Here is a 28,000-nt window from a genome sequence, read left to right on the forward strand (position 1 = left end):
GGCGACGAATTATAAGAAAACTGCTATCGGTGGATGTCTCTGCTTCTACAATCTGGGCGTGGTTCCGCATGCCTTTCTTATGCCCGATCGTGAATGAACCATACGTATTCCCCTTATTGTTGAGGTAATTTTCGAACTAAATTTTGATTAAATATTTTCAATTAAATAGGGTGATATTTAGTTTATATATTTCATAGGTGGTCGATGAAAAGAAAGGACCATACAAGTATACCTATTGGGTTAGAGGAAATTCGTTTTACTTATTGATACGAAAGCTGGGTCTGAGGTATGTTTTTAAATTTGTTTAATTATTAATATTTTAATTTAAAATATTAGATATAATTAGAATATTTTATTTATTTGAATTGTATATTTATATTTCAGTTTCAGTGGATACCTTATGTGAGCGATGAAGTGAAAGCTTGCATCCCACCCCACCTTAGTGGGTCATTAGAGGTATGGATATCGGTTATACCTCTTATATGTTATGCTATTATTGAGTGGCATCCAGTTGATCGCGTGCTCCGTCGTATGGTTGTACGCAATATATTCCTGGAGCTCCTAGAAATTTAGACGACGTGCATAACCATAGATAGACGGGGAAAGAAAGATGTTAACTGGGTGGTGAGACACAGAGATTGGATTGCGCTTTGGGAGAAACCGATATACACTGTGGCCCCTCGACAATATTACGCTGAAACTGGTCATATGGTTACGGATAACTATATGGCCTGGTTTAATGAAAATGGGAAGCCGTTTCTACTTTCGGCGGAAGCACGAGGGGTTAACATTCCTAGGCGCCGAGAAAGACGTCAACCGTCTCAATATCATCGTCCCCCGACGTGTGGACGGAGAGAAGGCGCTACCGGTTCTGCATCAGTCCCACCACAACATCCTTATTCGTCGATGCCGGGGTACATGCCCAGCCCTCCACTTCATAGCCAAGCCCACAGTTTATATGCCATCTCCGCATGGTTACATCCGAGCCCGCAGGGTTACATTCCTAGCCCGCCAGGTTACATGCCTAGCCCGCCAGGTTACATGCCTAGCCCGCAGGGTTTTATACCATATGGAGGTGCATATACGACTATGTTATGATCCAGCATATGCTTCATATGCATCTTATTTGGCTGGTGGTGCTTCTCCGCAGACACCTCAATCTTCATTTGGATCACATACATCGATGCCAATGTTTCCACAGTTTCCACAGTTCCCGGGGAGCGGTGGGATGTTACTAGCACTCCTCCAGGGTCGTTATTTTATACAGGCCCTTCAGCGTCATCTACACCAAATGAAGAAAATGCTGCTGATGATGATAGTGAAGATGAGGAGACTGAAGAACAAGTTCCACGAAGAAATCCTCACGAAATAGGCAACCACCGCCATGTGGAACTCATTCGAGAAGACGAAATCGGTGATCCAATTATATTTAATGTTATTTAAATAATTAAATTTCAGAATTTATGTAATTTGGTTATGTTATTTAAATGTTTCATGGTTGTTACATACATTTTTAATGTTATTTTTATTCACATTTAACATTAAATGTTTGATAAATGTTTTTAAAATACAAATTATATTATTCGAAATTTAAAATAAAAATAAAAAATATTATTCAAATTTAAATTTAAAATATAATTATAGTATTCGAAATTTAACATTAAATTTCAACTTAATATTCCAATTGTATTCGAAATTAAAAGTTATATTCCAATAGTTCACAATACTTAAATTGAAATTAAATTCCATACATATGATTTTATCATTAACATATATATTAAAACGTATACATTAAAATCAACTTATGTTGAGTTCATCGATCGACGGAATCAACCAAGAGGGGGGTGAATTGGCAATTATTCAATGTCACATTTCAATGCTCATTCCATACAATTTCAATGTCACAATCAACTTATCACTTCACATTTATTCAATTATCAATACATTTTATCTAGTTATTCAAACTTCACTAACGTTTAATTTAAGTTATTCTTAACTTGTTGAACTTTCAAAAGAAGTTAAATTTAAGTTATTCCTGAGGGACATGACATAATAGGGCAATGATAATATTCTCTGACGAAATAAAATAATGGAAGGCGCGCCCCGGGAACGCGCCTTCACGTGAATAGTGAAAAATAGGTACTGATATATCTAGTGTCCCGAGGGACATGGGTGACATAATAGGGCAATGATAATATTCTCTGACGAAATAATGGAAGGCGCCCCCAGGAACGCGCCTTCATGTGAATAGTGAAATAATAGTACATATATATCTAGTGTCCCGAGGGACATGAATGACATAATAGGGCAATGATAATATTCTCTGACGAAATAAAAATAATGGAAGCGCGCCCCCGGGAACGCGCCTTCACGTGAATAGTGAAATAATAGGTACTGATATATCTAGTGTCCCCGAGGGACATGAGTGACATAATAGGGCAATGATAATATTCTCTGACGAAATAATGGAAGGCGCGCCCCCGGGAACGCGCCTTCATGTGAATAGTGAAATAATAGGTACTGATATATCTAGTGTCCCCGAGGGACATGAATGACATAATAGGGCAATGATAATATTCTCTGACGAAATAATGGAAGGCGCGCCCCCGGGAACGCGCGTTCATGTGAATAGTGAAATAATAGGTACTGATATATCTAGTGTCCCCGAGGGACATGAGTGACATAATAGGGCAATGATAATATTCTCTGACGAAATAATGGAATGCGCGCCCCCGGGAACGCTCCTTCATGTGAATAGTGAACCGATTATAGACACTATTATATGCAACGTATTATAAACTTTCAAAACAAAACTTCAGTTCACAATCTTTCAAATTCTCAAATTCCCAAACTCTAAATTCTCAAATTCTCTGAAAATGAGTCGTCTTTCTGCTGTTGTTTTGTATGATGGAGAAATTAAGGAAGCTGAAGAGGGGGTTGTTTTTGAGTCAGATCATTATATCCCCTTAACCTTGAAGAGAAACATCACAATTGAGGAGTTAATCACAAAAATTTCGTTAAAGATTCGTGTAGCAGGCCAGAGAAGACTATCTTCACTTCAATACAGATTTCCTACTGAACTTTTTCCGCTCACGTATACATCATTTCAGCTTTCAAACGATGATGATGTTTCTATGATGGTTGATGCTCATATGGGGAGTTTACAATCTCTTATTGAAATGTATGCCACTTTTATTGAGGTTCGTGTAACTCGTGGTCTCTCATATTCCTCTCACTTTGGCATTGCATATCAAACTGATCAAGTTGATAGCCCGACACAACTTATCTGTAATGATTTCACATCATTAATGGCGGATCCAACGCCATATACCATGCCATCAAGTTCAATAGGAAGGCATTCATATGCAACTGCTTATGATCTCAACCCACGTGGCTTCACCAATAATCCATATGGCAACATCTCTTCTACTTCAAGGGGCAGACATTCATCTGCCAATGTTTTCGACTTACATATGGAAATGCCAACGAGACGACAGTCTATTCACATCCCACATGATACAATGGCCTCAAGTTCAAGGGGAGGACACGCAAGCGGGAACTTATTTGACCTCAACATTGGATTATCGGAGGAACCCTCATCTCCACCAGAAGAACCTCTTCGGAGCCAGGTGCAGATGGTGCTGAAACGGGATTATTCGTTGAACCTGACTCACCACAGTTTAACGTACATTCTGATGATGACGAGGATGACGTTCCGATAAATACAACACCAGCCGAACTTCTTGCACATATGTATGAGGCTGATTATGATGCAATGTATGAGCCTGAATTTCCAGATCTTCCTGATGTTGGCAACTATGGACTTCAATCATCAGTCAATGACGGTAATTTACATATTGGAATGGAGTTCGCATCGAAGGAGGAAGCAATGATGGCAATAAAGAGTTACAATATTCGTAACTCAGTTCAGTCCCGAGTTGATCGATCTAACACGGAGAAATATGTCTGCTACTGCGTCCAACGTCACAACGGATGTCAATGGATGGTCCGTGTATCAAAGAGGAAGAGGAAGAACAACTTATGGGAACTAACCAGATACAACGATCCTCATACATGTTGTGCAACAGGTATAAACCAGGATCATCCCAACTTGGACTCCAACATTATTTGTCAAGCAATCATGCCATTGTGAAGCAAAGCTCTCATATAGCTGTTGCAGTGTTGATTTCTGCTATACAGTCACAATATGGGTACACTGTCTCATATAAAAAGCGTGGTTGGCAAAACAGAATGCCATTTGCAAACTTCATGGCGAATGGGATTCCTCTTACAACGAGCTGCCCAGTTGGTTTCATGTTGTGCAAAGACTTAATCCCGGGACAATTGTTGAGTTCGAAACTCAACATCATTACGTGAATGATCGAATGGTTCGCGATCGCTACCAATTTTACCGAGTCTTTTGGATTTACCCTCAGTGTATTAATGCAGTCAAGTACTGTAAACCAATTGTCCAAATTGATGGTACTTTCTTGTATGGGAAATACAAGCAAGTTTTATTATTGGCTGTGGTCCAAGATGGAAACCGCAATATTCTTCCTGTTGCGTTTGCCCTCGTTTAAGGAGAAGACACTGAGTCTTGGGCTTTTTTCCTTAAAAATTTACGTTTACATGTTGTCACCAGGGAACGACTATGCATTATTTCAGACCGAGGAGCCGGGATAAAAGCAGCAATGGACTCTTTGGGTACAATGTATAGACCTCCACATGTTCAACATCGTTATTGTGTCCGTCATATTGCTGCAAACTATTACGGAAAATACAAGAAGAACGATGAATGTCAGTTAGTCGTGCGGATGGGTATGTTACTTTTTCCCAATTTTTCTATCAATTTCTTATTACTTATTTATACTTCATATTAACTATTACATATTCCTAATGGCTTAGGTTACGAACTCTTACCTCAAGGTTTGAGTCGATGCTACAAGAGCTGTTTGGCAAAAATAAGAAGGGGTGCGAGTACATTATGGACATCAGCAAAGAAATGTGGACAAATGCATATGACGGGGGGTATCGCTATGGTCATATGACAACAAACTTGGTTGAAGCAATAAATTCAACCTTAAAGGGGGCGCGTCATTTACCAGTCACGGCGTTGGTCAAAACGACTTATTTTCGTTTGGGTCAACTCTTTGCAAAACTCGGTGGACAAGCTCTTACTTGGATGCAAAACGGACATATTTACCACCCAAGACTAGTAGCCGATTTACAGAAAAAAGTGGCTACATCAAATGGGATGTTAGTTACAAATTTTTCTCGCACCCGTGAATTGTTTCGTGTAACCGAAATGCCACGTCCGCTGCAAGGGATTGAAGCTAACTCTTTCAGAGTTAATCTGCAAGAGAGGTGGTGCGATTGTGGTTTCTTTCAAGCACTCAAATATCCATGCTCTCATGTCATTGCTGCTTGCTCACATTCGCATTTGGACTACAAAATTATGTTGATCCCGTATACCAACTTTCACAAGTTTTCAAGGTATATGAATTTGAGTTTCCGCCCATAGGAAACGAAAGAGACCCAAATGAGATTCAAACTTGGCTTACAATTGTACCAGATCCATTGCTATTGAGGGACTCAGGTCGTCCAAAATCTACTAGAATACATTGTGATATGGATATTCGGGAGAAGTCAACAGAACAAAAACGATGTGGGCATTGTAGAAACATCGGGCACAATAGAAAAAAAATGTCCAGCTCTGTTATCATCATATAACCGTTAACTCTTATGTAATTAAAGTTTTAAATGAATGTTTTTATTTCTAATAATTTAATGTTATTGCATTTATATAATTTGTCAATGTATGTACACCTAAATATTTTTTAACTTTTAAATACATAAATATATTTAATATAATTATTTAATATAATATTTAATATTATTAGTTATAATTTTTTTTAAAATATAATAATTCCACCTTCTAAGTAGAGAAAAATATTAAATTAAACAAATTAAAAGTTATTAAAAAATTTATGTATACGATGACACATTTCATGTTCTGATTGGAGGATTAAATTTATTAAATTAAATTTTCAATAAGACTAATTTTATAAAATATGTAAGTCTTGAAGATTAAATATGTAATTATACTAATTTATTAACTTATGCATCAATATTTTCGTTAAATATTGATATGAGATGACTAGATTGATAACATTTAAATAATTAACTGATAAAATTAATAGATCGATAATCAAAATCAAAAATACTCGAAACTTGATAATTCTTACATTATAATCGAAACATTTTACATAATATATTATTAATTTATAATAATAATGAAAATAAACTATTTATTATAAAACAAAATACGTGTCTGCTGAGTTGGCAAAGGCGCGTCCCCGGGGACGCGCCTTTCACACGTGGCATCCAACTCAGCGAAAAACACGGGTAAAGCGCGCCCCCGGGGACGCGCCTTTGCAAACTCAGCAGAAAGAGTGCTAGTTCTGGAAATATTGGTCAAACGGTGTCAGAAAAGTAAAATTAAAATCAAACGGTGTCAGTTATGTAAAAACCCCAAATAATTCGTGATTTATTTTGTTTAATTTACCATCGTAGATTCTAAAGCTTTTAAGATCACTAAAATAAAATGTTTTTATAATTTTATTTAATATTAGATTTTAAGTTTGATTTTCAATCATTTATCTTTTCTATCCTTATAAAAAATATAAAGTTTAATTATGAATACATTAAATTTTAAAAATTAGAGAAGAGAGAGCAAGTAGTGTAAGTTGTGATTATTAAATATGTCAAAACCAAACCAAACCAAACCAAACCAAACCAAACCAAACCAAAGTAGCTTCATTCATTTACCCATTTATTTTTCTTAATATTTGATTTTCTCTTTTTTCCCATTGGGTTTTACGTGGAGGATGGCTTTCCGTACAATGGATAACCATTGGTTCAGAACCCTACATATTTAACCCCACTTCACCTTTACCCACAGCGTCACTTCTCTCAATCACATCCATCGCCATGCCTGAACAATACCCTTTATATCCCTTCCCACTTTCCCTTTTCTGATTTTTCATTTTTTAATAAAAAAAATCTGCTAATAAAGTGAGATTCTTTTTGTAAAACTGTATTTTTAGTTTATTAATTAATTAATTTGAATCGATTTTCAGTTAATAAAGTGTTGTGGGATACTAATTCTACCTGTCTTTAATCGATTGTCGAATTCGTTTTATTTTTTAATCTTTGGTTAAGGGTAGACTTGAACAATTATCCTTAAAAATAGATTTTTAAATTTGTCTAAAAGATAATTTTATAGGTATTCGATCATATTTAACCCCAACGATCAATAATAACTCTAATCTTTTATTTTAAATCAAAATTTTCAGGAAAAAAATCCAAATTCACATTTTTTTAATATAAAAAATTATTAAATTTAAAAACTATTTCGATAAATTTGAGTATTAACTAATATCACATATGAATCAAAACTTGAATCGATCTCTTTGGATTTTTCTAAAAAAATATGATACTCCAGTCCACTGGACATCTAGTGCTCAAAGCCTTTAATCGAGCCCAGAATTCGACTGATGATATAACGCAATCGAAGAATGAGAGGAGTAAAACTCCTACATGCACTATTATTAAGAAAATTAAAGCACCGACGGTCATGGAAAAATGTTCAAATGTACACATATATAATATATTATTTTTTAAATTATTTTTTAATATTTAATCTATTAATCGATTAATTTATATCGAATTTTGTAAATATTCGTTACCGAAACTATCTTTTCAACTTAATTTACTCCATTCATAAACGTTAAAATTTAAAACATTAATCTTATTTAAAAATTAATGTATTATCTCATTAGATTAATCAATTATTGATATATAAAATGTATAATCAATAAGGCAAAAAGTACAGAGAGAGAGATAGAGAGAGAGAGAGAGAGAGAGATGGGTCCAAAAAGATAATATGTATCATATGTTGTACCTATTGCCATCGTTCAATTAGCATATCTTTGAAGGATACTTTAGTGAATCTCGCATGGGATTAAATTCTAGTGATGTTAAGAGAACAAGGACAATAAAATTAGTTACAGTAATTTATGACATTAAATATTATAGTTGCGAGATTAAATAAAATTATGTTTTAATTAAAAAATGTAATTTAAGAAAGTGTTTGAATTATTTTTTATTTAAATGTTTAAATTTTTTCTATCAATATAGGTGCATAACATTAAAAATATTATCATTTTAAGTATTTACGCCATAACGACCATTAAAAAAATTATCGTCAACAACTCAAAATGTAACACATTGCATGTTTTTAAATTTTTGAAAAAATAATTGAAAATAATTAAGCTTATTATTAATTTTTTTAATCAATTTCTCTAAAATCTAGAAAAAGTCTCAAAATCTTAAATCTCAAAGGTAATCTGGTCTGGGGCGCAGAATGGGATTTATAATACGAGAGTTTTCTGTTTCAATGTGGCTGCAGGAGGTAATGTAGTTGACCCAATTTGGAGGTTAGTCTGGTTTAAATTTGTTCCGCCTAAAGTTTATGCATTTGTGTGGAGAGCAGTGCACCTTAGATTGCCAGTTATGACTGAGTTGAATAAAAGAGGGGTCAATTGTAGTGATCAGATGTGCTGCCTGTTTTGCTTAAAAGAGCTGGAAGATATCAACCATGTCCTCTGTCACTGTGATGTAGTTTGGGAAGTTTGGCTTCGATGGTGTAATGTGTGGAGTACCAACTTGGTGATTCCCAAAAATGTTAGTCAATTATTAGAAGTCTGGTTCGCTCAGAGTATTAGGAGGTGTGTGGGTTAGTCAATTATTAGAAGTCTGGTTCGCTCAGAGTATTAGGAGGTGTGTGGGGGCGCTTTGGTGTATTGGTTTTTTCGGATTGATTTGGACTATCTGGTTATGCAGGAACAAAACTAGATTTAACAGATCTTCATTTTCGGCAGAACAGATTTTTTACAAAGCTTTGCTTCAGATAGGAATCTGGGCGCATTATTTATGGCCATCGTTGGTTCCAGTGGTGAATGATTTTGTGCGGAATCCGGAAGCTATTTGTCAAGGTGTCTTTTGAAGGTTATCCTCAATGCATTGTTTCAGGTTGTAAGACGTTCGGGCCGTGAATGGTGGCAGTAGTTGATTCGTATGTTCCTTGTCTGTTACTGTGACAGGATGCTGCCGACTGGTCCTTATGTTTCATGTTTCATTTTTCTGTTGTTCAAATTCTTTTTGGTTCTGTGGTGGCATCATAGCCGAGTTGTCTTCGTCACTACGTTCTGTTAGTCTGGAATCGGGAACATGTTCAATCAGAATGTTCCTAGGCAGTCCTGTTTTCTTCTCTTATCCTGGTTACTATTCAGTTCTCTTGGTTACTCCATTAGCTGTTCAAAAGCAATGCAGCTCGTTGTTTTCTTGTTCAAAGTCTAAAGTCTGTATTGTTAAAGGCTTTTCTCCTCTTCCTGGATGGTTTCATGAAAGGTGTCGTATTTAAGGTGAAGGAGTGGTGGATCAATGGTTACTATGCGATAGACTTTGGTTCATTTTATTTGTTGCCTAGGCTGATGCTTTCCTTGTTTCTGTTTGGGTGTGCGTCGTTTCTTCGGTTTTTCTATAGGGGTGGTTCATTCTTGTTAGTTTTTGCTTGGTTCGTGTTGCCGTAGTAGCGTGATCGGATATAGTTCTGTGTTTATGGAATCGGTTGTAAACTATTTCCATCCTAAGGACACTCTTTTTCCTCCATTTAGGTGTAGGGAGGTTTTTTAATGAGGTCATTGGGATATTTCTTTGTGTTTTCTTCAACACAAAAAATCCTTTATTTTCAAAAAAAAAATACCATTCGTCCGTATATTCTGTTGTTGCTACCTCCGTCAGTCGCCGATCCACCCGACGAATACTCACCAATTCATTATCGAACCATCACTGTTGATCATACCCTTGACATTATCCTATCGATAATCTGTAACCCTTTCGTTGTCGGCTTGATTTCACAGCTCACCAAATGCGCACAATAAAGCTGGACGCTAGAAACAGTCATTGCAATTGAAATTTGATGGCAAATACTCTCAGATTCATTTTAGTTTTGCGCTACTATAGTTGGGATAGGTTTTACCGCTGTTGGTAAATATTTGTGTCTCAATTCGTGGCATTCCCAGCGGCCGTTGATAAATCCTAACGGTGAAGATGTTACTCACGACAGTACGAGCAACATACTTTGGAGGTGACTTCATCCAATGACAGACAACGAAAATCGGAGAAATGAACCCGCGACAACTGAATAATAATTTTGTAGATTTGCAGTGATCAGGGTTGTGTTTGGGGGAAACGAACCGACTTCAGAGGATCAAAACGGTTCGACCTTACCCCTTTGTTCACGAAGACCACTGAAGGAGGCGGCGGCGGTCACCGACAGATTAAGTTCTTCTTTGAGTTTGAAGGCTACATTAATTTTTTAAAGTACATAGACCTTGAGTGCCATTTTATCTTAAATTTTTATTTTTGGTTCGCTGAAATGAAAATTTTATTTTATATATAACTTATTTTTTAATTTTTAAAATTTGACCTCATAATTTTTTAAAATACTTTATTAAAGGTACTCATATTCATATAACAATAAATTATTCTCTTCCCACCCACTAGACATCCCATAAATCTCAATTTTGTGTACTCCCACAATCCACTAAAATAGATTTCCTTTTAATTGATCTGTATATTTTGATGGAACTATGCCCCCTTATTACTTGTCAAGGCATTAACAAAAGTCTCTAAGCCCTCTCTTGTTCTACCTCCTCACTTGCTACTTCTAATTCTTATCTTCCTTTATCTCTTCAATTTTGTCTCATAACTCGTCTCTTCTTTTACCATATTAAGTTGTTTCTATTTACACCAATGAACAGATCTAAACTTCTTTCCACATTTACAACATAGATGATTGTCTCTCTTATATTATTTTAGGGTGTGTCATTCCTTTGTTTTACTTCCATTAGTAGGTTATAAATTTATTGATCAGTATGTTGATTTTCGTATGAGTTAATCTTATAATGTAACATCCTCAAAACCGAGTTAGTGATTAAAGTGTAAGATTTTAAAATTCAATGACCATATTAGATAAATTGAAAAGTGAAGGAATTAATTGAAATATATTGGTGTAGGATGGTTTAGTAAATGAAGGAATAATCAAAGGGTAAATGAGTCATTAAACAAGGAAAATAATTAAATAATAAGTATTGGGTATTTTAATACCCATGTGGAGCATGTTTTGAGGAAATAAGGTTTCAGACAATTCTCTAATCTTCATCTTCTTCTTCTCCAACGTGAAGCACCCAAGCCAATGTGAGTTTGATTTCTTTTGGCTTAATCCTTAAGATTAAAGTATGGTTTTGATTAAGGAATACTTAAGAAACATGATGGAGATGAAAAAGGTCATAGAAACTCAAATATTTGTAAATTATGAAGGATTAAAGATAAGAAATGGATAAGTGAAATTTTGAATAAGGATGTGTAAATGAATTTAGAAGTTGAATTTGATTTGTCATAGGTGTGAATAAGAAGTTATAAGTGTTAGAAATTAGTTTGGATTACATGGAAAATTTAGTAAGATTCTTAGTTTTAGGAATTTGAATGAAGTATGAGATATAATAAGGTGTGAGACTGATAGAAGTTAGTTAAAATAGTTGTAGTTGAGTTTGGTGGTATGAAAGAAGCTTTGTATGAGGAAATTCAGTGAAGAGAAGAATTTTTTGGAGAAAAAACCTGTTTTGGGCAGAGTGTATCGGTACCATATGTATGTGTACTGATACTCTCTTGAACGAAAAATCACATAATGCAATAAGGGTACCGACACCTTAAGGAGTGTATTGATACCCCCTAAAGGAAAAATTGAATATTGATTCATTAAATTCGTTTAAGCTATTAGTATCAAATTACAAGGTTTAGGCATCTGATAATCATCTTGAAAATTATATTTATGTATATTGAACCTAAACAAGTTCCTGAATAATTAACCAATAAGATCGATCGAGGGAAAGGCAAAGAGATATAGGTGAGTGCATATGCATAGCATGAATATAGTAGTATATTTAGTTCTAGACTTGTGATAAGTTTAGATTTAATATATTGATACATGATGACATTCCATATTATGATACATGACATGAATTCATATTATATGCATTATGTGACAATGTTCTAAGTGAATATGTTTGAAAAGTTACATGAGCTATGTGATAAAGGTAAGAATTTACATGTCTATGAGATATAAACTATGTGAATTGTGAAAGCCCATGTTATGTAGATGAGAACTATAGGTATAATTGGCATGCCAAGAGTAGAGGGTCTACGCGATCATTCGAGACAATTCTACGTGGTCCTTTGAGACATGTATGTATTCTTGGGAACATGTATGAGGTCTTTGAGACACCTACTTGATCCTTGGTATATTTATATGATTCTTAAGAAATTTCTATGTGGTTCTTATGGACAAATCTTATATGACACTACGGTGCATTTCTACGCAGTCCTTCGGGATAAATTCTACGTGACACTTTGGTGTAATTTATACGAGTTGTGGTGACAGCATAGTGCACAACTTCACAATACTCACATACCTCAGGTTTTCAGTATTGTATTATGGGCTATTGGACTTATTGATGTGAATTCATGATGGATAATTTAATAAAATCATGGGTAAGATACATGGTTATGTGATTTGTATAGATTGAATATATGATTTCATGATATTGCATTTCATTATGACATTTTCATTATATTTTATTGTCATTATTATTATGCCTCACTAGGTCTATGACTTAGCGTGTAAGAGTTTTACACGTAGGTACCGAAAAGCAGAAGGATCCAATATAAGCTCAGCAGAATAACATATCTCCACTTGAAGATCAGATTAGAAGTAAATTACACAGTATGTATTGTTATGTGATTAATAGGTTGGCATGTAAACAAGTCGATAAATTTAGTATGTATGCTTTGATCGAGTTTTGTAATGTTTTAAACGCATTTATGTAAAGGGTAACTGTATAATGATGAAAGTTTAAATTTTTTTGAGTTTTATATGTGTTTGGCCGAAATTACGGTAACAGAGTATCGATACACTGTAACAGGGTATCGATACCCCTGTAGCGTTTTGGATTTTTTTTAGCGTTGGTAATGTTCATTACTATTCACACAGTATCGATACTATTCATACAGTATAATACTATTCATAAAAACATTTTTATTTTAAATTTGTTATAACGAAACATAATTCAATAGTATATTATTGCATTTCCTTAATATAAGCCAAAATGTTTTATTATTTTGTAAGAATATTATTTTAAAAAGTCAATGTGATATCTCGGACTCGTATCCGGGTCGGGTACGGATTAGAGGTGTTACATATAAGGACTTGTTTTTCTTACTCTCGATTTCCAAAGCTAATTCATCTTATTCTTTCTATAACCATCAACTAAACTTTTAGGTTCGTGTACCTTAACCTTATGCTTTGATTCATTCTTCAGCCCATTCACAAAGTTGGACACAAAAATATTCTTTTCCTATTTCAGAATTTTGTTGCAACATCAAAGGTCTCAAACTTTTTTTTTTTTTTGGATAAGTAAGGTCTCAAACTTCTCTTGATACTCTAGTTTATATTGTTATTGAATTCATCTTCTATGTTTTCTTTGATTTATGAGTTTGTATTTTGGACCAATAATCTTGTTCCGATGTCAATTGTAACAATCTTGTTATGTTCGAATCCAAGAAATAGAAAAAAGAAGAAGAAAAAGGATAGAAGAATAGAAGGAATTTATAAAGATTTCATCGATAAATTCTGCATAGTGATCTTAGTACATTCATTTACTATGTATTTTTGTTAGTATACTAACGATTTCATATTGATAGCTCTAACAAGCTAATTCTAGGTCTAACAGCCTGAATTATTAATTGATATGTATAGGTGATGTGATTTTTATTTATCTAATTATATTTATTTAATTTTAAGTTTTAGCATCAATTAATTTATTTTAATGATTACAAGAATCATTATTGTTTCTAGAGGTTATGGGTTTAAATACTAGCAACTGCAAGGGTGATTTGATGTTTATTGTCAAAATGATTGAGAGTATTTAGAACAACATTTTTTTTGAAATAAATAATTAATTTTATTCAAAATAGGAAATATCCTAAATTACAATAAAGATTTACAATCATAATCGTAAATTAAACATATAATTAGGACAATTTCCTATAATCATTGAAAAAAACTAGAAATTTAAGATCACATAAGAATCATACAAGGAAATATTAAAATCTAACTAAGAAAACTCGAACAAAGGTATATACAAACAGATCTGATCACATTGGCAAACGAATCATAAAAGGGGATCAAGCTATTGAAAGACCACCGACAAACTGTAAATCAGACTCGAGCGACGTGCAAAACTATCTACGTACATAATGAGTATCCAAATCCAATTCGATGGTCCAAAGCAGGAAAGATCAACAATATAACATATAAGTGTCGTATTGATCAGTCGTGGCGATATCTAATCAACCCTTAGAAAATGATAAATAAAAACAACGATCAAACGATCGAAAACGTACCAAAAGGCAAAAGAAAACATGTCAAAATATATAAGAAAATGTGTCATAGAGACAGAGAAAAATGTCATACAGACAAACTTATTGAAAATAAAACAAGAGGAAAAAATGATAATAAAGAATGTCAACAGTCGGCAACCAACATTAAAGTTGGTATCATCGTCAATCAATAAAAAAAAAGAGATAAACAACTTACTAATGAGAAAAAACTAGAAGAAAAAACTAACAATATTTAGAATAATATTACTTTATAATTATTTTAATATTTTTTAAATTTTCTTAAAATTTAAATCCTAAAATCAAACGCATAAACTCTAAATCTGAAATATTAAAATCTTAAACTATACATTCTAAATAGACCGTATATCACTAAGATATTTACACAACGTGTATATCAGATGATACTTTATTAATTAATATTTTTAGTTATGTCTACAGTCTACATGGTATTGGTAGGGAGGTTAATACTATAAATTTATCATCAATATAAGATTCTCTCTTTATGAAATAAAATAGAAAGACAGCCGTTAGATGAAACATCCTACAATCCCAACCGTTGCTAAAAGAAAAAAAAGACGCAAGGGGTAAAGAAACTATGAGTGCCAGTTGAAAATTAGGAGAAAAAAAGGGCTAAAAAGGAAAGCTTCCTCCCCTCCTCTTCAGTAACGCTGAAAAGTTCGAAGCTTTCTCCTTTTCACGAACAAGAACAGGGACTGAAAAAAACACTGAAGTTTTTGAAGCTTTTCAGGGACGACCCCACAGTGTCCTATCTTATCGCATGCGATTTATCCCTGGTATTTTCTCTCCTTTTCAATTCTATATATTTGCATATGCTCTGAAGTTTGCTTTTTTTTTCTTCTTTTTTTTTTCTCGAGAAACAATCGTTTCATAAGAAAGGAAGGTTCTAATATAAGAGAAACCTATGGTTTTAGTTGAGGATGGAATTGCTTGTTGTTACTTCCATATTTTGTTGTCTTGTTTAAAAATTTGAGATTTTTAGGTGATTTCTAGTTTCAGCTTCTGTTTGGTAGTCTAGGTAAAAGGAGGGTTCTGGTGAATTTTTATTTTGAACAAGTGAGCAGAAGATATGGTAGTTGTTTTCATATATTTCTTTCAAGGGGTTGTTTTTTATGTTGATGAGTTGTGATTCTGATGTTCTGGATTTTTACTCCTTTAGCTGAGTTGGGATTTTGGAGCTTTTAAAAGAACTGAAACGGGAGGGTGCATCTAATTTGTAGTCAAGCTTTGGAAATCTTTATTTTGATTTTGTTGTCTTTTTATTTTAGTTTGTTTTAGAAGTGCTTGTTCTTCAGAAATTTATGTTGGAATTCGAAGATTCTTGTGACTGTGAGACAATTCTTGTTTTAGTTTTAGATGAGCAAAAAACAAAGCTTGCCTCAGTGCTTGTACTTTTATACTTTTAGGTTTCAACTCAAGTAAAAAGACGTTGAATCGAAGGTGTCTGATGAAATGCTTAAGTGATTTTTCCCCTTATTTTTTTGTTACAGAGAAATGGATGATAAATTTGCCCAAGAGCTATATTCAGAAAGTTTGCAGCTATCCAATTTACAATTAGGCCATCCTTCAACTGCCAATGGTAGTTAGTTAATCCTACCAATTCCATGGCTACCAGAAGTTTTACATTATTTAGAATTGCTGTTTTTTCTCTTGTTTTCAGATTCCAGTGAGGTTGACATTCAGGCCGACGATGGATCTTTATGGGGTGGTTCAGACGAGGAATTGGATAAAACATCGGATTTAGATCGAGAATGGCAGAGAAGGCATGACCAATTCCATACGGTACCTGATAATTTTTGATTTTACTTTTTAAGTTTATTTGTTTAGTAATTGATGTCAGTTTTCTGTTGAGAATTTCTAGATCGGTTATCGAGATGGCCTAATAGCAGGGAAAGAAGCTTCTGCACAAGAAGGTTTTAATATCGGCTTTAAGCAATCAGTTCCCGTAGGATACAACTGGGGCATTACAAGAGGTGTTACCAGGTACAATGAAGAAGATATATATATATTTAATGTCTAGAACCCACTGCTTATGCATTTTCTGCACAACATTACTCTGAATCTTATTTCAAATTTTGTTCTTTTTTGTGTTCTTTACCTTTAAAAGCGCACTGGATTGTCTTCCGGATGTGTTAAGGGAGAGATTGATTGAAACACAAGAAAAGAGAGATAAATTTCAGGAGTTATATAGATCTGTGAATTCACTTTCTTCTCTTGATGCACTTAAGTTGTTCCATGATGATATTTTGACAAAGAAAGCCGCAGAACAAAGCAAGTCTACTGAGGCTAGTGGTAGTGTAGGAGGTACAGAAGAGCAAAGCTCAAATTCTGCTAGTTTGGGAACTTATACTGCAAAGCTCCAATCACTTATTATCGACTCACCCGGAATCCAAGTTCATTTCTTTCATCAAGAAGTTTCGAGTCCTGATCTTTGTTGAAAAACTGAATGTGCATTCTTGTTTTACTTCTTTTCAGTTAGTATGTTGATAATACTGGACCCAAGGAGAATTATGTAGCTGATAATGATTATATTATGGATTATGGAACCCTCCTCGTTGCTTATCAATGTTCAAATCTTCGTTTAAAATTGAATATCCATGTTCCTTCTCTTGTTTGTGAATCCTATTAAATTCTTCCTTTGCATAGCTTCTAGTGAATGAGAACTTGCTTCTTGGCTTGTGGCTGGTTTTATCACTTGCTACTGGGAACGTTTCTGCCGCGTAGAGTTCCAGTTTCACGACTTCTTCACTGCTCTTAGATAAACTATTTTATAATCCTTTGAATCTATCGAAGTAGGAACTTTGCCCATCGAATCTGTTTCGACGTTTTCCTCTTCATATTCTTCTTTCATGGCTACCAAAACATATCTTCAAGTGGAGGAAACTTGGTTGTGGCATAATGTTTCTTATACATGGGTACATGTATCAACGCATGTACTATCTTCTTCAAATACCTGTTCTGTTCTGCTCCGTCTGCCGAAACCTTCTTACCGATGTTGCTGTCGCTTTGATCGGAAATAATCGTGGTTTAATCACTTTTCGACGATACCCCAGTATTTATATCAGATTCCATTGAAGATTGAACTTCATAATCAGGCTCTGGAGCATAGATTTCCACTCGTCCCACTCTATACCAATGAAATAAACAGCAGCTTTACACACAGCAATTGGAACTATATCATAATCTTCCTCAACCTATACTTCTTCTCTATCATAATCTTCATTAACTTTACGCTCCTACTCTAAAATGACACTATTTTATTACAGAAACATTTTTTTAAAAAAGAAATTTCGAACCTCGTTAATAAACCCCCTTTAACTTGGTTAAGCCAAGTCAACCAAGACAGTAGAAGGGGAAAAAGAGTGTCCGGTAGATTTTATTCACTATCGTCACAATACACTACACCGATACTATCCGAGAACATTTCAAACAAGATCACCCAAATACAACCTAAACCGATGCAAAGACACAAAAATGACGATGAAAATCATAAACCTACTAAAAGGCGATAAAAGCAGACGAAGCAAGATCCTAATTTCTACATCAAGATAAACCAGCTTTGGACCTCCCTGCCGGCTGCTCAAAACAAAACATGCAAACACAGGATTGCAGCAGCTGCCAAAGCCAAACAGGAAAAGAAGCAATCTGCCAGAAGCATTCGCACGCAAGCACATGCCAAATTGATAGCCAAATCGAAATTGCCCACAGTTTCGCTACATCGTCCAATGTTGGGGCAGGCCACAAGAGATTTTCATTTCCTAATCACAGGACCAATCGAAACTAAAGCAGGATCAAGAATGAAATTATTAACGGAGAATACCTTGTCGGGCCAATTACATTTACACCACCACGCAATCCTAGCGATGAATATGTCGAACATTTGGTTCTCGTCAACTTTCTTTCCATCCAAAACCACCTCGTTTCGAAACAACGAGATTGTCCATGCTAACCCATGAAGAGTCACCAACCACACTAGAAGAGAGTTGCTCGAATAGGACATTTTACCCAGGTAAGAACAAAAGATTTGAGATCACAAGGCATAACAAAATGAACGTTCCAAATTTTACAGCATCAAATCCATAGCCTCCATGACACCGAGCAATGGCAAAAAAGATGAACTATTTTCCACATCTTCTTTGCAAAGGGGACATAGCGGGCTGATCAGAAGAAACAATACCTCTCGAACGAAGTTCGGTCTTTGAATTCAATCTTTCAAGCACCAACCTCCACATAAAAAATTGCTCTTTAGGGGGGATGATTTTAATCCAACCCACCTCCCAAACTTTATCCTCCACCAATTCAGCTGAAGCAATTAGCTCACAATCCTGCTTCGGTTTATAAACTCCATTCAAATTCATCTTCCACCTGAGACTATCTTGTTGAAATAAATTATTGATCGAAAAGCAATTTAGCACTCCAATTACACTATCCTAAGAACCTTTTCCCCAATTGAAAAGTAACCTCCTTAAAGGGATCGACCAATGCCATAGATCATTACTTACGAACCCGGACTCACAGACTTTCCCATCCTTCTTTATTGCCAAATTGAAAATACGAAGAAAAAAGATTTCTAAGTGAAGACTTCCCCGTCCATAAATCAGTAAAAAATTCAGTATATTACAGATAAATACTGTCTACCAGTGTCATATAATCATAGTCAATGTTTAATGGCTTAACGGAAATAATAAACAATACGTCACCCAACACTTGTAAAAAAAAAAAAAACTGAAAAGGATCAATTAAATCTATGTTCTTGATCATATCACATATAACAAACATTAAAAATATATCTGTCTACCAGATCATAGTATGCTATAAAATTAGAAGTGTACTTTATTATAGGTGAAAATACAAAATCCCCACCATAATAAACTTCTCTGATTTATGATTTGCGCAAAACACAAGTTAGTTAACTGCATTAATAAGTTTCATATATTAATTTGTAATTGCATTAATAAGTTTCATACGCTAATCATTTTAGAATCTTAATGAAAACGAACCCAAAAGATAAATAAAATAAAGATAAAAAAAAACTCAAATAAGAATCATATCATACACCATTATGTCATCAACTGGTTTGCAAAGCCGCGGTTCAATTATTTTCGAAAAATTACAAAATGGTCCTCTAACAACAGGGTGATATCTTTTTGAGTCCCCCGACTATTAAAGTTACAAAATGGTCACCCGACCGTCTGGACGTTAACTTTTTGATTGTGATATGATAAAATCATATTTTAATGATGTTTACCGATATTGTCGTTGCTTTTAAGCACTAGCCCGATAACATAATATTTTAAGCATTGATTCGACAACATAATGTAAACGGAGAGTTGATCCAAAAAATACAACTCAACTGATTATGGAATCACATTTTATCATATTCCAGTCAACATGTTGACGTCTAACTCAAACAATCATTATTTTTTTAAGAGAAAGTGATGAGTTTGGAACATATGAATGGTCGAGTGATCATTTTGTAACTTTTAATAGTCGGGAGACTCAACAAAACGACGCCCTATAACCGGGGAATCATTTTGTAACTTTTAATAATTAAGGACTCAACAAAGGGACGCCTTATACTCGAGGGATTATTTTGTAACTTTTAATAGTCAGAGTACTCAATAAAATAACGTTATATAATTAGGGAACCATTTATACACATTACCCGTATGTCAAATACTATTAATATAGACTTCCAAATTTATATATAAATATCTTTAACACAAGTGTTGAAGGCCCACCATATGGTTACAGAGAAGCATCTATAAAATCCAACGAAATCAAAAATAGAATCGTCGCCTGAGAGATTCGAACTCTCGCGGGGAAACCCCATGTACTTAGCAGGCACACGCCTTAACCACTCGGCCAAAGCGACTTACAATGACCTCTAAACTATAACAATAATATATTATTTTGTATTCATGGGTCAAATCTGAAAATTTGGATAATGAAACTTTTATAATTTAGAGAGGTGTTTCCACCGTTGGATTAACAGGAGTCATGAAAAACAGATTGTTGGACAAGCTTTTAAACCAAATCTTCTTTATTATATTGTGAGATTTGGGTATTTCCAGGACGAGCAAAGTTAATTTAGGGTAGGTAAATTACTAAAAATGTTGGTAAAATCATGCATGAATTGTTATTAGAGATATACTTCATCAAGGCAGCCATTCCCTGATAAAGAACGTGAGTTTTTCTTCTTCTTAGAGAAATATACTTCCTTTTCTTATTTGTTTTAGATGGAAAATTGAAGCTCGGTTTGTTTTGTGTTATGGTAGATTGAAAACATGGTGCATTTTGTAGCTGAGATGGGAATAAATGCACTATGACACCGTAAGGTTCAGCCCATCTGCCTCAACAATGCTTGCTGCTTGTTGCACACTAAAGACATTAAAGTTCTACGAAATTAATGAGAATATAAAATGTTCTATGAATTAAAACTATATATTCATATGAATCAAGAAAGAGAAGGGTTGCATTTGTAAAGAATATGGCTATACAAATACAAAAATCAATCATACTAGGATTCTCTGACAACAAAAACCAGTAGCCAACATTTTCCATCAAGGACATAATAATTGACATTTTCCATCTTGGATTAGAGGGCGGTTTATCAGCTTCTCTTCTTTTAGTGTGGGAATCTAAATCAATCGCACCTAAAAAAATCGCAGATCCCTCCCTGATAAACTTTCCCCGCAATCAAAGCACCATCAACAGCCTAAGGTGAATTCTCCAAGGATATCAGCAATGTGTCCGATGCAGAAAAAATAATTCCAAGACTAGCAGGAAACTTACCTCCTAATTCTTGAGTTTTAATCTGAATTGTAGGACATCATGGCCTTCAAAATTCATATCATTGGCTTCGGGTTTTCTTAACAGTGGATCCTTTCTTCAGGGCTATTGTCTGTTGTCTGATGCTCTACGTTTTTCTCGATTCCGAGCATATTGGCCTGCTCCTGCTGCTTTTTCTGAGCCTATAAAAGCAGCTTCAGTACCCTTTGGCTTATCCTCTCTGTATAAAGTGTAAAACAAGAACATACATAGTCAAATATTTTTGTAACATATACACAAGAAAACATGGCATGCTACAGATCCAATGGAAAGCTTACGTTTTGGCATTATGATTCGGTTGGTGTCGACTGCAAGGATCTCTCTCAAGCTGTTGTTTAAGCTGCATTTGCAGATCTTCAACCTTTTTTTTCAAATTGGCTATGTCTGCCTCTGCTTGTGCTATGTCCTTGAGAGTTGTCTTTGTCTTCATAATGACAAGCAAGTTAAAGTTTGATGTAAAATAAAGATTAGGTGCACTAGTTTAAGTCAGAGGTAGGCCATTGCAAACCTTTTCGTCGATCTTATTGGGGAGAAATCGAGGTTCTCGAGACGAATTAAGCCCCGATTCTAGAGCTTTTCTCTTATCTCTCTCCCTTTGCAACTCTTCCTTTAATCTTGCTACCTATAAGCATAACATCATGCATAAAACAGAAAGGACAGCTCAGAAAAGAAATCAAGAAAAAGATCTTGACAAATATACATCTTTCTCAAGACTTCGACAACGATCGTGCAATGCCTTCTTTCGCCTTTCCATGCTGGCTTCGAGTTTGGCATTACCTTCGATCTACATTAAAAAGATGACCAGTTATGAAAACTCTCCATGCAAGATAGATAATAATAGTTTGAAAGTCAGATATATAGCAGAACCTCTTCTCCACGTCTGTTTTGTAAGTCAGATTTTTCAGCCTCGATTTCGATCCTAAAAAAGGCCGAATTAGGTAACACAAAAGAAAATAGGATAGATTGCTTCATCCTAAGCATGAAAGAACGCTTCAAAAGATGCATGCAACTTTTAGTTGGTATTGCATCTTTGTATGCTATATGAAAGAATAACCAGGAAAACAAGTGGTAGGTGGTAGCAGGCAAAGTTATACAAGGTTTTTACATACAGATCATGGGAGCATTGCTTACTCTCCTTCAAATAGAACATCAGTTGATTCCATTGAAAGGTTCTTCTTTGCCTGGATAAGCAAACTCAATAAATTAAATAATCAGTAAATGAACGAGTATGATTGCTAGATTCATACTTGGAAATGGTTATTAGCTAACAGAGAAACTCAACCAACTAGCCTAAAAGCATAACACATCATAAGTGAAGAAAGCAAACACATACAGCAGTACGTCCCCAAACAGCATTACGCCTAGCTCTCCGGCCAGGTCCACTCCCAGCCACTGTTGATTGTTTGCTATGAGGGGTTTGATTTTGGTGAGCTAAGGTGTCCTCCGAATGGGTCTGATTATCCTTTCTCCTTTTCGAATCATCATTTTCAGACGGTAGATTGTGAGTTGAACATGAAAGTGTCTTGGTTGCTTTTACATCATCACCAGATTCAGAGGACTCGGTACTTGAGCTCGAAGAACCCGAATCCTGCAATTTTATATTCAGTGCATTTTCCTTTATTATTGATTTATTGATCTTTCCACCTTTATTACTTCTTTAAATGACATACTAGTTTGTATTCAATGCAATTTTATCTTTTCACCTTTAGATTCAGAGGACTCGGTACTTGAGCTTTAAATGTTCCAAATTCCATACTAAGTTTATTACTTCTGTTACTTTTAAAGTTTATGAACAATCATAACATGTAAATGCTATTGTAGCCAGTAAGGAACAAACCTTATCGACATCCCGATCATTGGTAACAGAATGACCACTTTCACTGCCTGATTCTTCATCATCATCGTCACCATCATCATCATCATCACCATCATCATCATCATCATCATCATCCTCGTCATCATAGGATACATCAGACCCTTCCGTTCCATCATCGTCTTCACAAGATTCATCTTCGTCACCGGACTCATCATCATCATCATCGGCTTCTTCCTCACTTCCACTGCACTCTCGTCCGTATCAGTGTATACTTGAGAGGAAATAGATCCTTCCTGCCAAAAATTAGCACAGTACAAACAATTCTATAAGAGATTCATAGTCACTTTAGATTCTATACCAATACATAGCACATACACTTCAGGAAAAGACACAATTACGATTCAATAATCATGTTTGCTCGAAAAGAACAGATATAAAATAAAACATATCGATTCCGAATCAAAGATAAAAGCCTTAGAACTTGTAAATTTATGGGGAACATACATATCTGTATAGTGACTACATAAAGCCATATCAGAAGAGTTGTGAAGAGCTCACCCCAAATATATGATCATACTGTTCTAGTAATGTTATAACAATGGCTTGAGCATGATTGGCTGCAGCAGCAGCTTGTAGCAATTGCATTGAACTATCATTAGCACCCACATCAAAATCGGTTTCGATCTCACAATCACCGGAAAGAAGGGGGCGAAGAAGTAAGGGTGCCATGCATGCTGCCACAGCTGAAGTGCTCATCAGGTTTTGATTTTTGTGAGAAGCCACGACTTGCATCATCATTAGAATTCTGAAATGAAGTAACAAGAAAAGTAAAACATTGATAGAACCCGAAACGCCTAAGAATGAGGGTGATATTGTGGTGGTTATGGAAGTAATGAATCCCATTGTTTCCACAAAAATGCTCATGTTTAAAGCATTTTCAAGGCTCCATAATAGTTGTAGCAGAAAGAATACATGGTTAATCAAACAGTGATTAATCAACTACCTCTGTAACAATCGACGATTCGGCTCAGGAAACGTGTCCAACACTGCCGCCCGCATAGCATTAACTCTAGAACCATGCTGAGTTCCTAATCATTGTATGGATTGTGTTGACACATGTTATCGACTTAGTTTGTTACATGGTAAAACAGAAGAAAAAGAACTTGAACAAAAGACTTACTGCATGCATCTAGTAGTGCCTTGCAGCATGATGCAGGAACAGGAGGTGATGTCAACTCTCTGATGATATACTGGAAAATGGCATGACAAATTAGACAACAAAGTACCAGGGACAGCATATCTTACAACTTAAATGAAAGAATCTTCGGAAATTAATACGGCATACCTTCACACAATCCGCAATGACATGTGCATCCTCTGAAGAAAAATCAGTTTTTCCTGCATTAAAAAGCAAGACCTAAATGAGTTAGAAGTATCTTGTGCTTCTTGCTCTATCATGTTCAATAAGCAAGGAGATTATCTGAACAAACCCTGTTCATATTCCTGAATTCGCCGCTCAACGTCTTCGACATCGGCAGCTTGTCGTAAGATCCCTTCTACTTTGACACCTGTTGAGTTACTTAAACATGAATAGAAGTGCTTTAAATATGTACATCGTGCAGGAACCTCATCCACAATATCAGTATCTCAAGAACTTAAATGAACAAAACAAACATGCACATCCATGACTAGATTGTATATGCATCAGACAGTAATTCAGTATAGAGAATTACAGATTTCGAATATTACTTAAATGAGATTGCAGAAACTAAAGAAAAGAAAAACTCACCATGCTCTTCTATATATCTAAGCGCCTTCTCCAAAAATGTTGGAGCTCCATCAACATCTTCCAGGGCAAGTAAAATCGGTCTGCCTACGACCATAGATTTCGCAGGCTGTTTATCATTCACTACCAAAGAGACCGAGAAGAGCATCAATATCTCAAATGATAGGATAAACAAATCAAAGCTGCCAACGGAGTTAGAAACTTGGTGCATTCAAGAAACAACTTGGTACATATACCTGGTTCCTTAGAACCATCATCTGCATTGGCTTGATCGTTCCGGAAAATGCCATTTTGTCCGGTTACATTAGCAGAACTTGGTGCTTGTGACAAAGCATTCTCAAGTGCAGCTTTCCACTCATACAAATCATCCAATGTTTCAGCCTACAACATCAACAAAATGAACAACCATCATGTCATCTGATTTTTCCCAACATCTCACAGTTTCTTTATTTGGGATTTGAAGTTTCCCATAACTCACAACTCTTAATCAAGCAATGGAAATGAAAAACTAAAGGGCCATGGATCTGAAAAGCAACTCAAGCAAACAGTTTCAGAAAACTATGATTCAAAACGGTAAAAAAGAAGAATCAAAGAGAAATTATAGATGAAGAAGAGGAGGAAGAACCTTGAGTGTGAAGATTCGTCCATCGGAGCCATCATTAAATTGTACTGTTATAAGCTTTTTATCAGCTTTGACAACCACACTAGAAATGTTGAAAGGTACCACAAGTTAGTAATTTCAACTTGAAGAAGAGACCAAGAATTGATGATCTTTTTCAGAAATGCAAGCCAACCTGCCTGAATTGTTGAGGTCAATACCACCTAGAGTTAAATTCACTTCATTCCCCTTCTGAGAAACGGAATTCTGAGATGTAAAACAACAGTAGATTAATCCTCTAAACCTAATGTATACAATTTTTTCTTTTGAATAGTTTGAGTGATTATAAGATAGTATATGTTCAGAATTTTTCTTAGTCATTGACAAGGTACACACTCTGTATCTGTTTAAACCCGAGACTTTTTAGGAGAACAACACTCTCTACTGAATTCGTTCAATGGATTCCTAAACCTAATGTATACAAAATGAAACAAGAGAGGGAAGGAGTGCATGGAATGTAGAGACAATATGCCAAAGTACAATCACTTACGGGATCACTTCTGAAGAAAACGAGCGAAGATTGTGTCAAAATAAACCATCTTTTCTTCCATGATGTCCAACCAATTCCTATAATCAAAAGAAAAACGGGACCTTGATTTAAAACATAATGCATATTTTTCTAGTATAAATTAAGTAAAAACTGTGCTTCACAGAAATATAAGGTGAAAGGTTTATGAGGAACTGAATTTAATTGCAGAGGCAAATAAACATACCTTTGGATGATAAAAAAAGTGGCCCACTCTTTAAAACCTACAAGAAAGTTTAAGAACCTTAAAATGCACCAACTTTTATACTTTTGAAAACTCCATGCTCGAGAAACAGATCTAACAAAGTACTTCATGTTTTTCATTGAAAAAATGTAACAGATAGTTTTGATTTTAGATTACAAACATGCTTAACACATTAAAGCAGCTGTAATATATGGTTGATAACAAGCACAGCATAACTAATATACAGGCAATCCTTCCGTGAAATCGTGCCGTCTAGGCTCACGCACATAAAATGTTGACAAGTGATACATAAATATAAATGTCAACATGAACTTGGTGATGGCAAAGATCACTCAGGATGGAGGTAGAATTTTGTGTTATGGTGAGAATTTAAGAGTTTAATTAGAAATTTAGAGGCACAAAATTGAAAATTTTCACGGGATGCAAAATTAGATTATCAATAGAAAATGTTAAAAAAATATGAATTTGAAATTATCAGAGACTGCGCTCCAACACCCCTCCGTCCATCTCTGAGATTAGTGCATCATAATTTAGGGAACGAACGCTTACGCGCAGCTGTCAATCAACAATTCAAACTTTGAGAATATTAAGTAATAATTCATGGGGGAGAGGGAGCAGTTTACTGGATTTCCAGATCGAGAATTCTGATGCTCGGGTGGCCCTGGAGTAGCTGCTGCAGCATCTCCCTTAAAAGAGAACAAAATTGATTTTCAACAACAAAGATCAAACACTAAAAACTATAGTTGAGGTTTTGTTTTCTCCTGATGGTTTTTTTTAAGTACCTGAGACTGCTCCTTCTCTTCCCTTTTGGGAGCCATCTTCTGCCAGCAAAACAATCAGAAACAAAACACAAAAAGGTGCAATTTTTTTCGTGAAAAACTCACATTTTGTGCTTGAGGCGGCTCTTCCTTTTTGCCGGTCATTTTCTGAACCTGTTGTATCATAGATGGTCCATCATCCCTTTTAAACAAACAATGCCGCCCATTCACGGTATTTTAAACAAACAAGTAGAGCATTAAAATTAAGGAGAAGAAAGGCCTTTTTGCGTCAACTTGGAACGTTCTTGGTCGAAAACGAAAAAGAAAAACTAAAGTGTTGGAAGAGAATTAAAAGGAGACAATGAGAGGGCTTCATTTGTTTGAGAGTGCGTTGGCTCGGAATTCTTTGCTAAAGCGGAAACTCCGTTGGGTCAACCAAAGGGTAAGGCATTCCCTCCAACACGGAAATGAGAATGTTCCACGCCACACCCTATTTCTCAGTTCTATTTTTCTTTTAAAAAATTATTTGTGTTTTGGAGGGAAATGTCATTTCTCGTAATTTCTGAGAATGCCACTGCCACCTTTGCTCTGTTGACTGATGTAGGAGATTATGTTGTCTTTGTTCTACTTACACGTGTAAATGATAAAGGATTTGGATTCAAACAAGTGAAACAGCTACGTTTACATGCAAGATGCGTACCTATAGTTAATAAATTAAATAATATCCTCAGTATATATTATTATATGGGCCTAACATTTTTTAAGCCCTACATACAAATGGTAGCCATAAGAGGTTCGTCGCTCAATTAAAACAGAAAC

At 35.1% G+C, this 28,000-nt stretch overlaps 1 protein-coding gene, 1 non-coding gene and 1 pseudogene across 3 annotated transcripts; 1 reads left to right on the forward strand and 2 right to left on the reverse strand.

The window, feature by feature from the left end:
* Window positions 1-15,258: 15,258 nt before the first annotated feature.
* On the forward strand, window positions 15,259-17,094 carry LOC120160926. Of its 2 annotated transcripts, XM_039171236.1 has the most exons (6): window positions 15,259-15,377; window positions 16,092-16,180; window positions 16,262-16,383; window positions 16,463-16,584; window positions 16,709-16,861; window positions 16,904-17,094. In XM_039171236.1, the coding sequence occupies exons 2-6, from the start codon at window positions 16,096-16,098 to the stop codon at window positions 17,037-17,039; spliced, it is 618 nt and encodes a 205-aa protein (XP_039027167.1). In that variant the 5' UTR covers window positions 15,259-15,377; window positions 16,092-16,095; the 3' UTR covers window positions 17,040-17,094. The 2 variants fall into 2 exon arrangements, with proteins under 2 accessions (XP_039027167.1, XP_039027168.1); XM_039171237.1 differs by lacking the exon at window positions 15,259-15,377 and having other exon boundaries at window positions 16,086-16,180; window positions 16,273-16,383; window positions 16,904-17,078.
* Window positions 17,095-20,394: 3,300 nt separating this feature from the next.
* Window positions 20,395-20,476, reverse strand: TRNAS-GCU. The gene has a single exon. It is a non-coding gene; the product is annotated as a tRNA-Ser (tRNA).
* Window positions 20,477-21,498: 1,022 nt separating this feature from the next.
* Window positions 21,499-27,367, reverse strand: LOC120160888 (annotated as a pseudogene).
* Between the last annotated feature and the right edge of the window lie 633 nt (window positions 27,368-28,000).

The sequence above is a fragment of the Hibiscus syriacus genome, unplaced genomic scaffold, assembly GCF_006381635.1.
Source record: "Hibiscus syriacus cultivar Baekdansim isolate YM2019G1 unplaced genomic scaffold, ASM638163v2 tig00111394_pilon, whole genome shotgun sequence".
NCBI lineage: Eukaryota > Viridiplantae > Streptophyta > Magnoliopsida > Malvales > Malvaceae > Hibiscus > Hibiscus syriacus.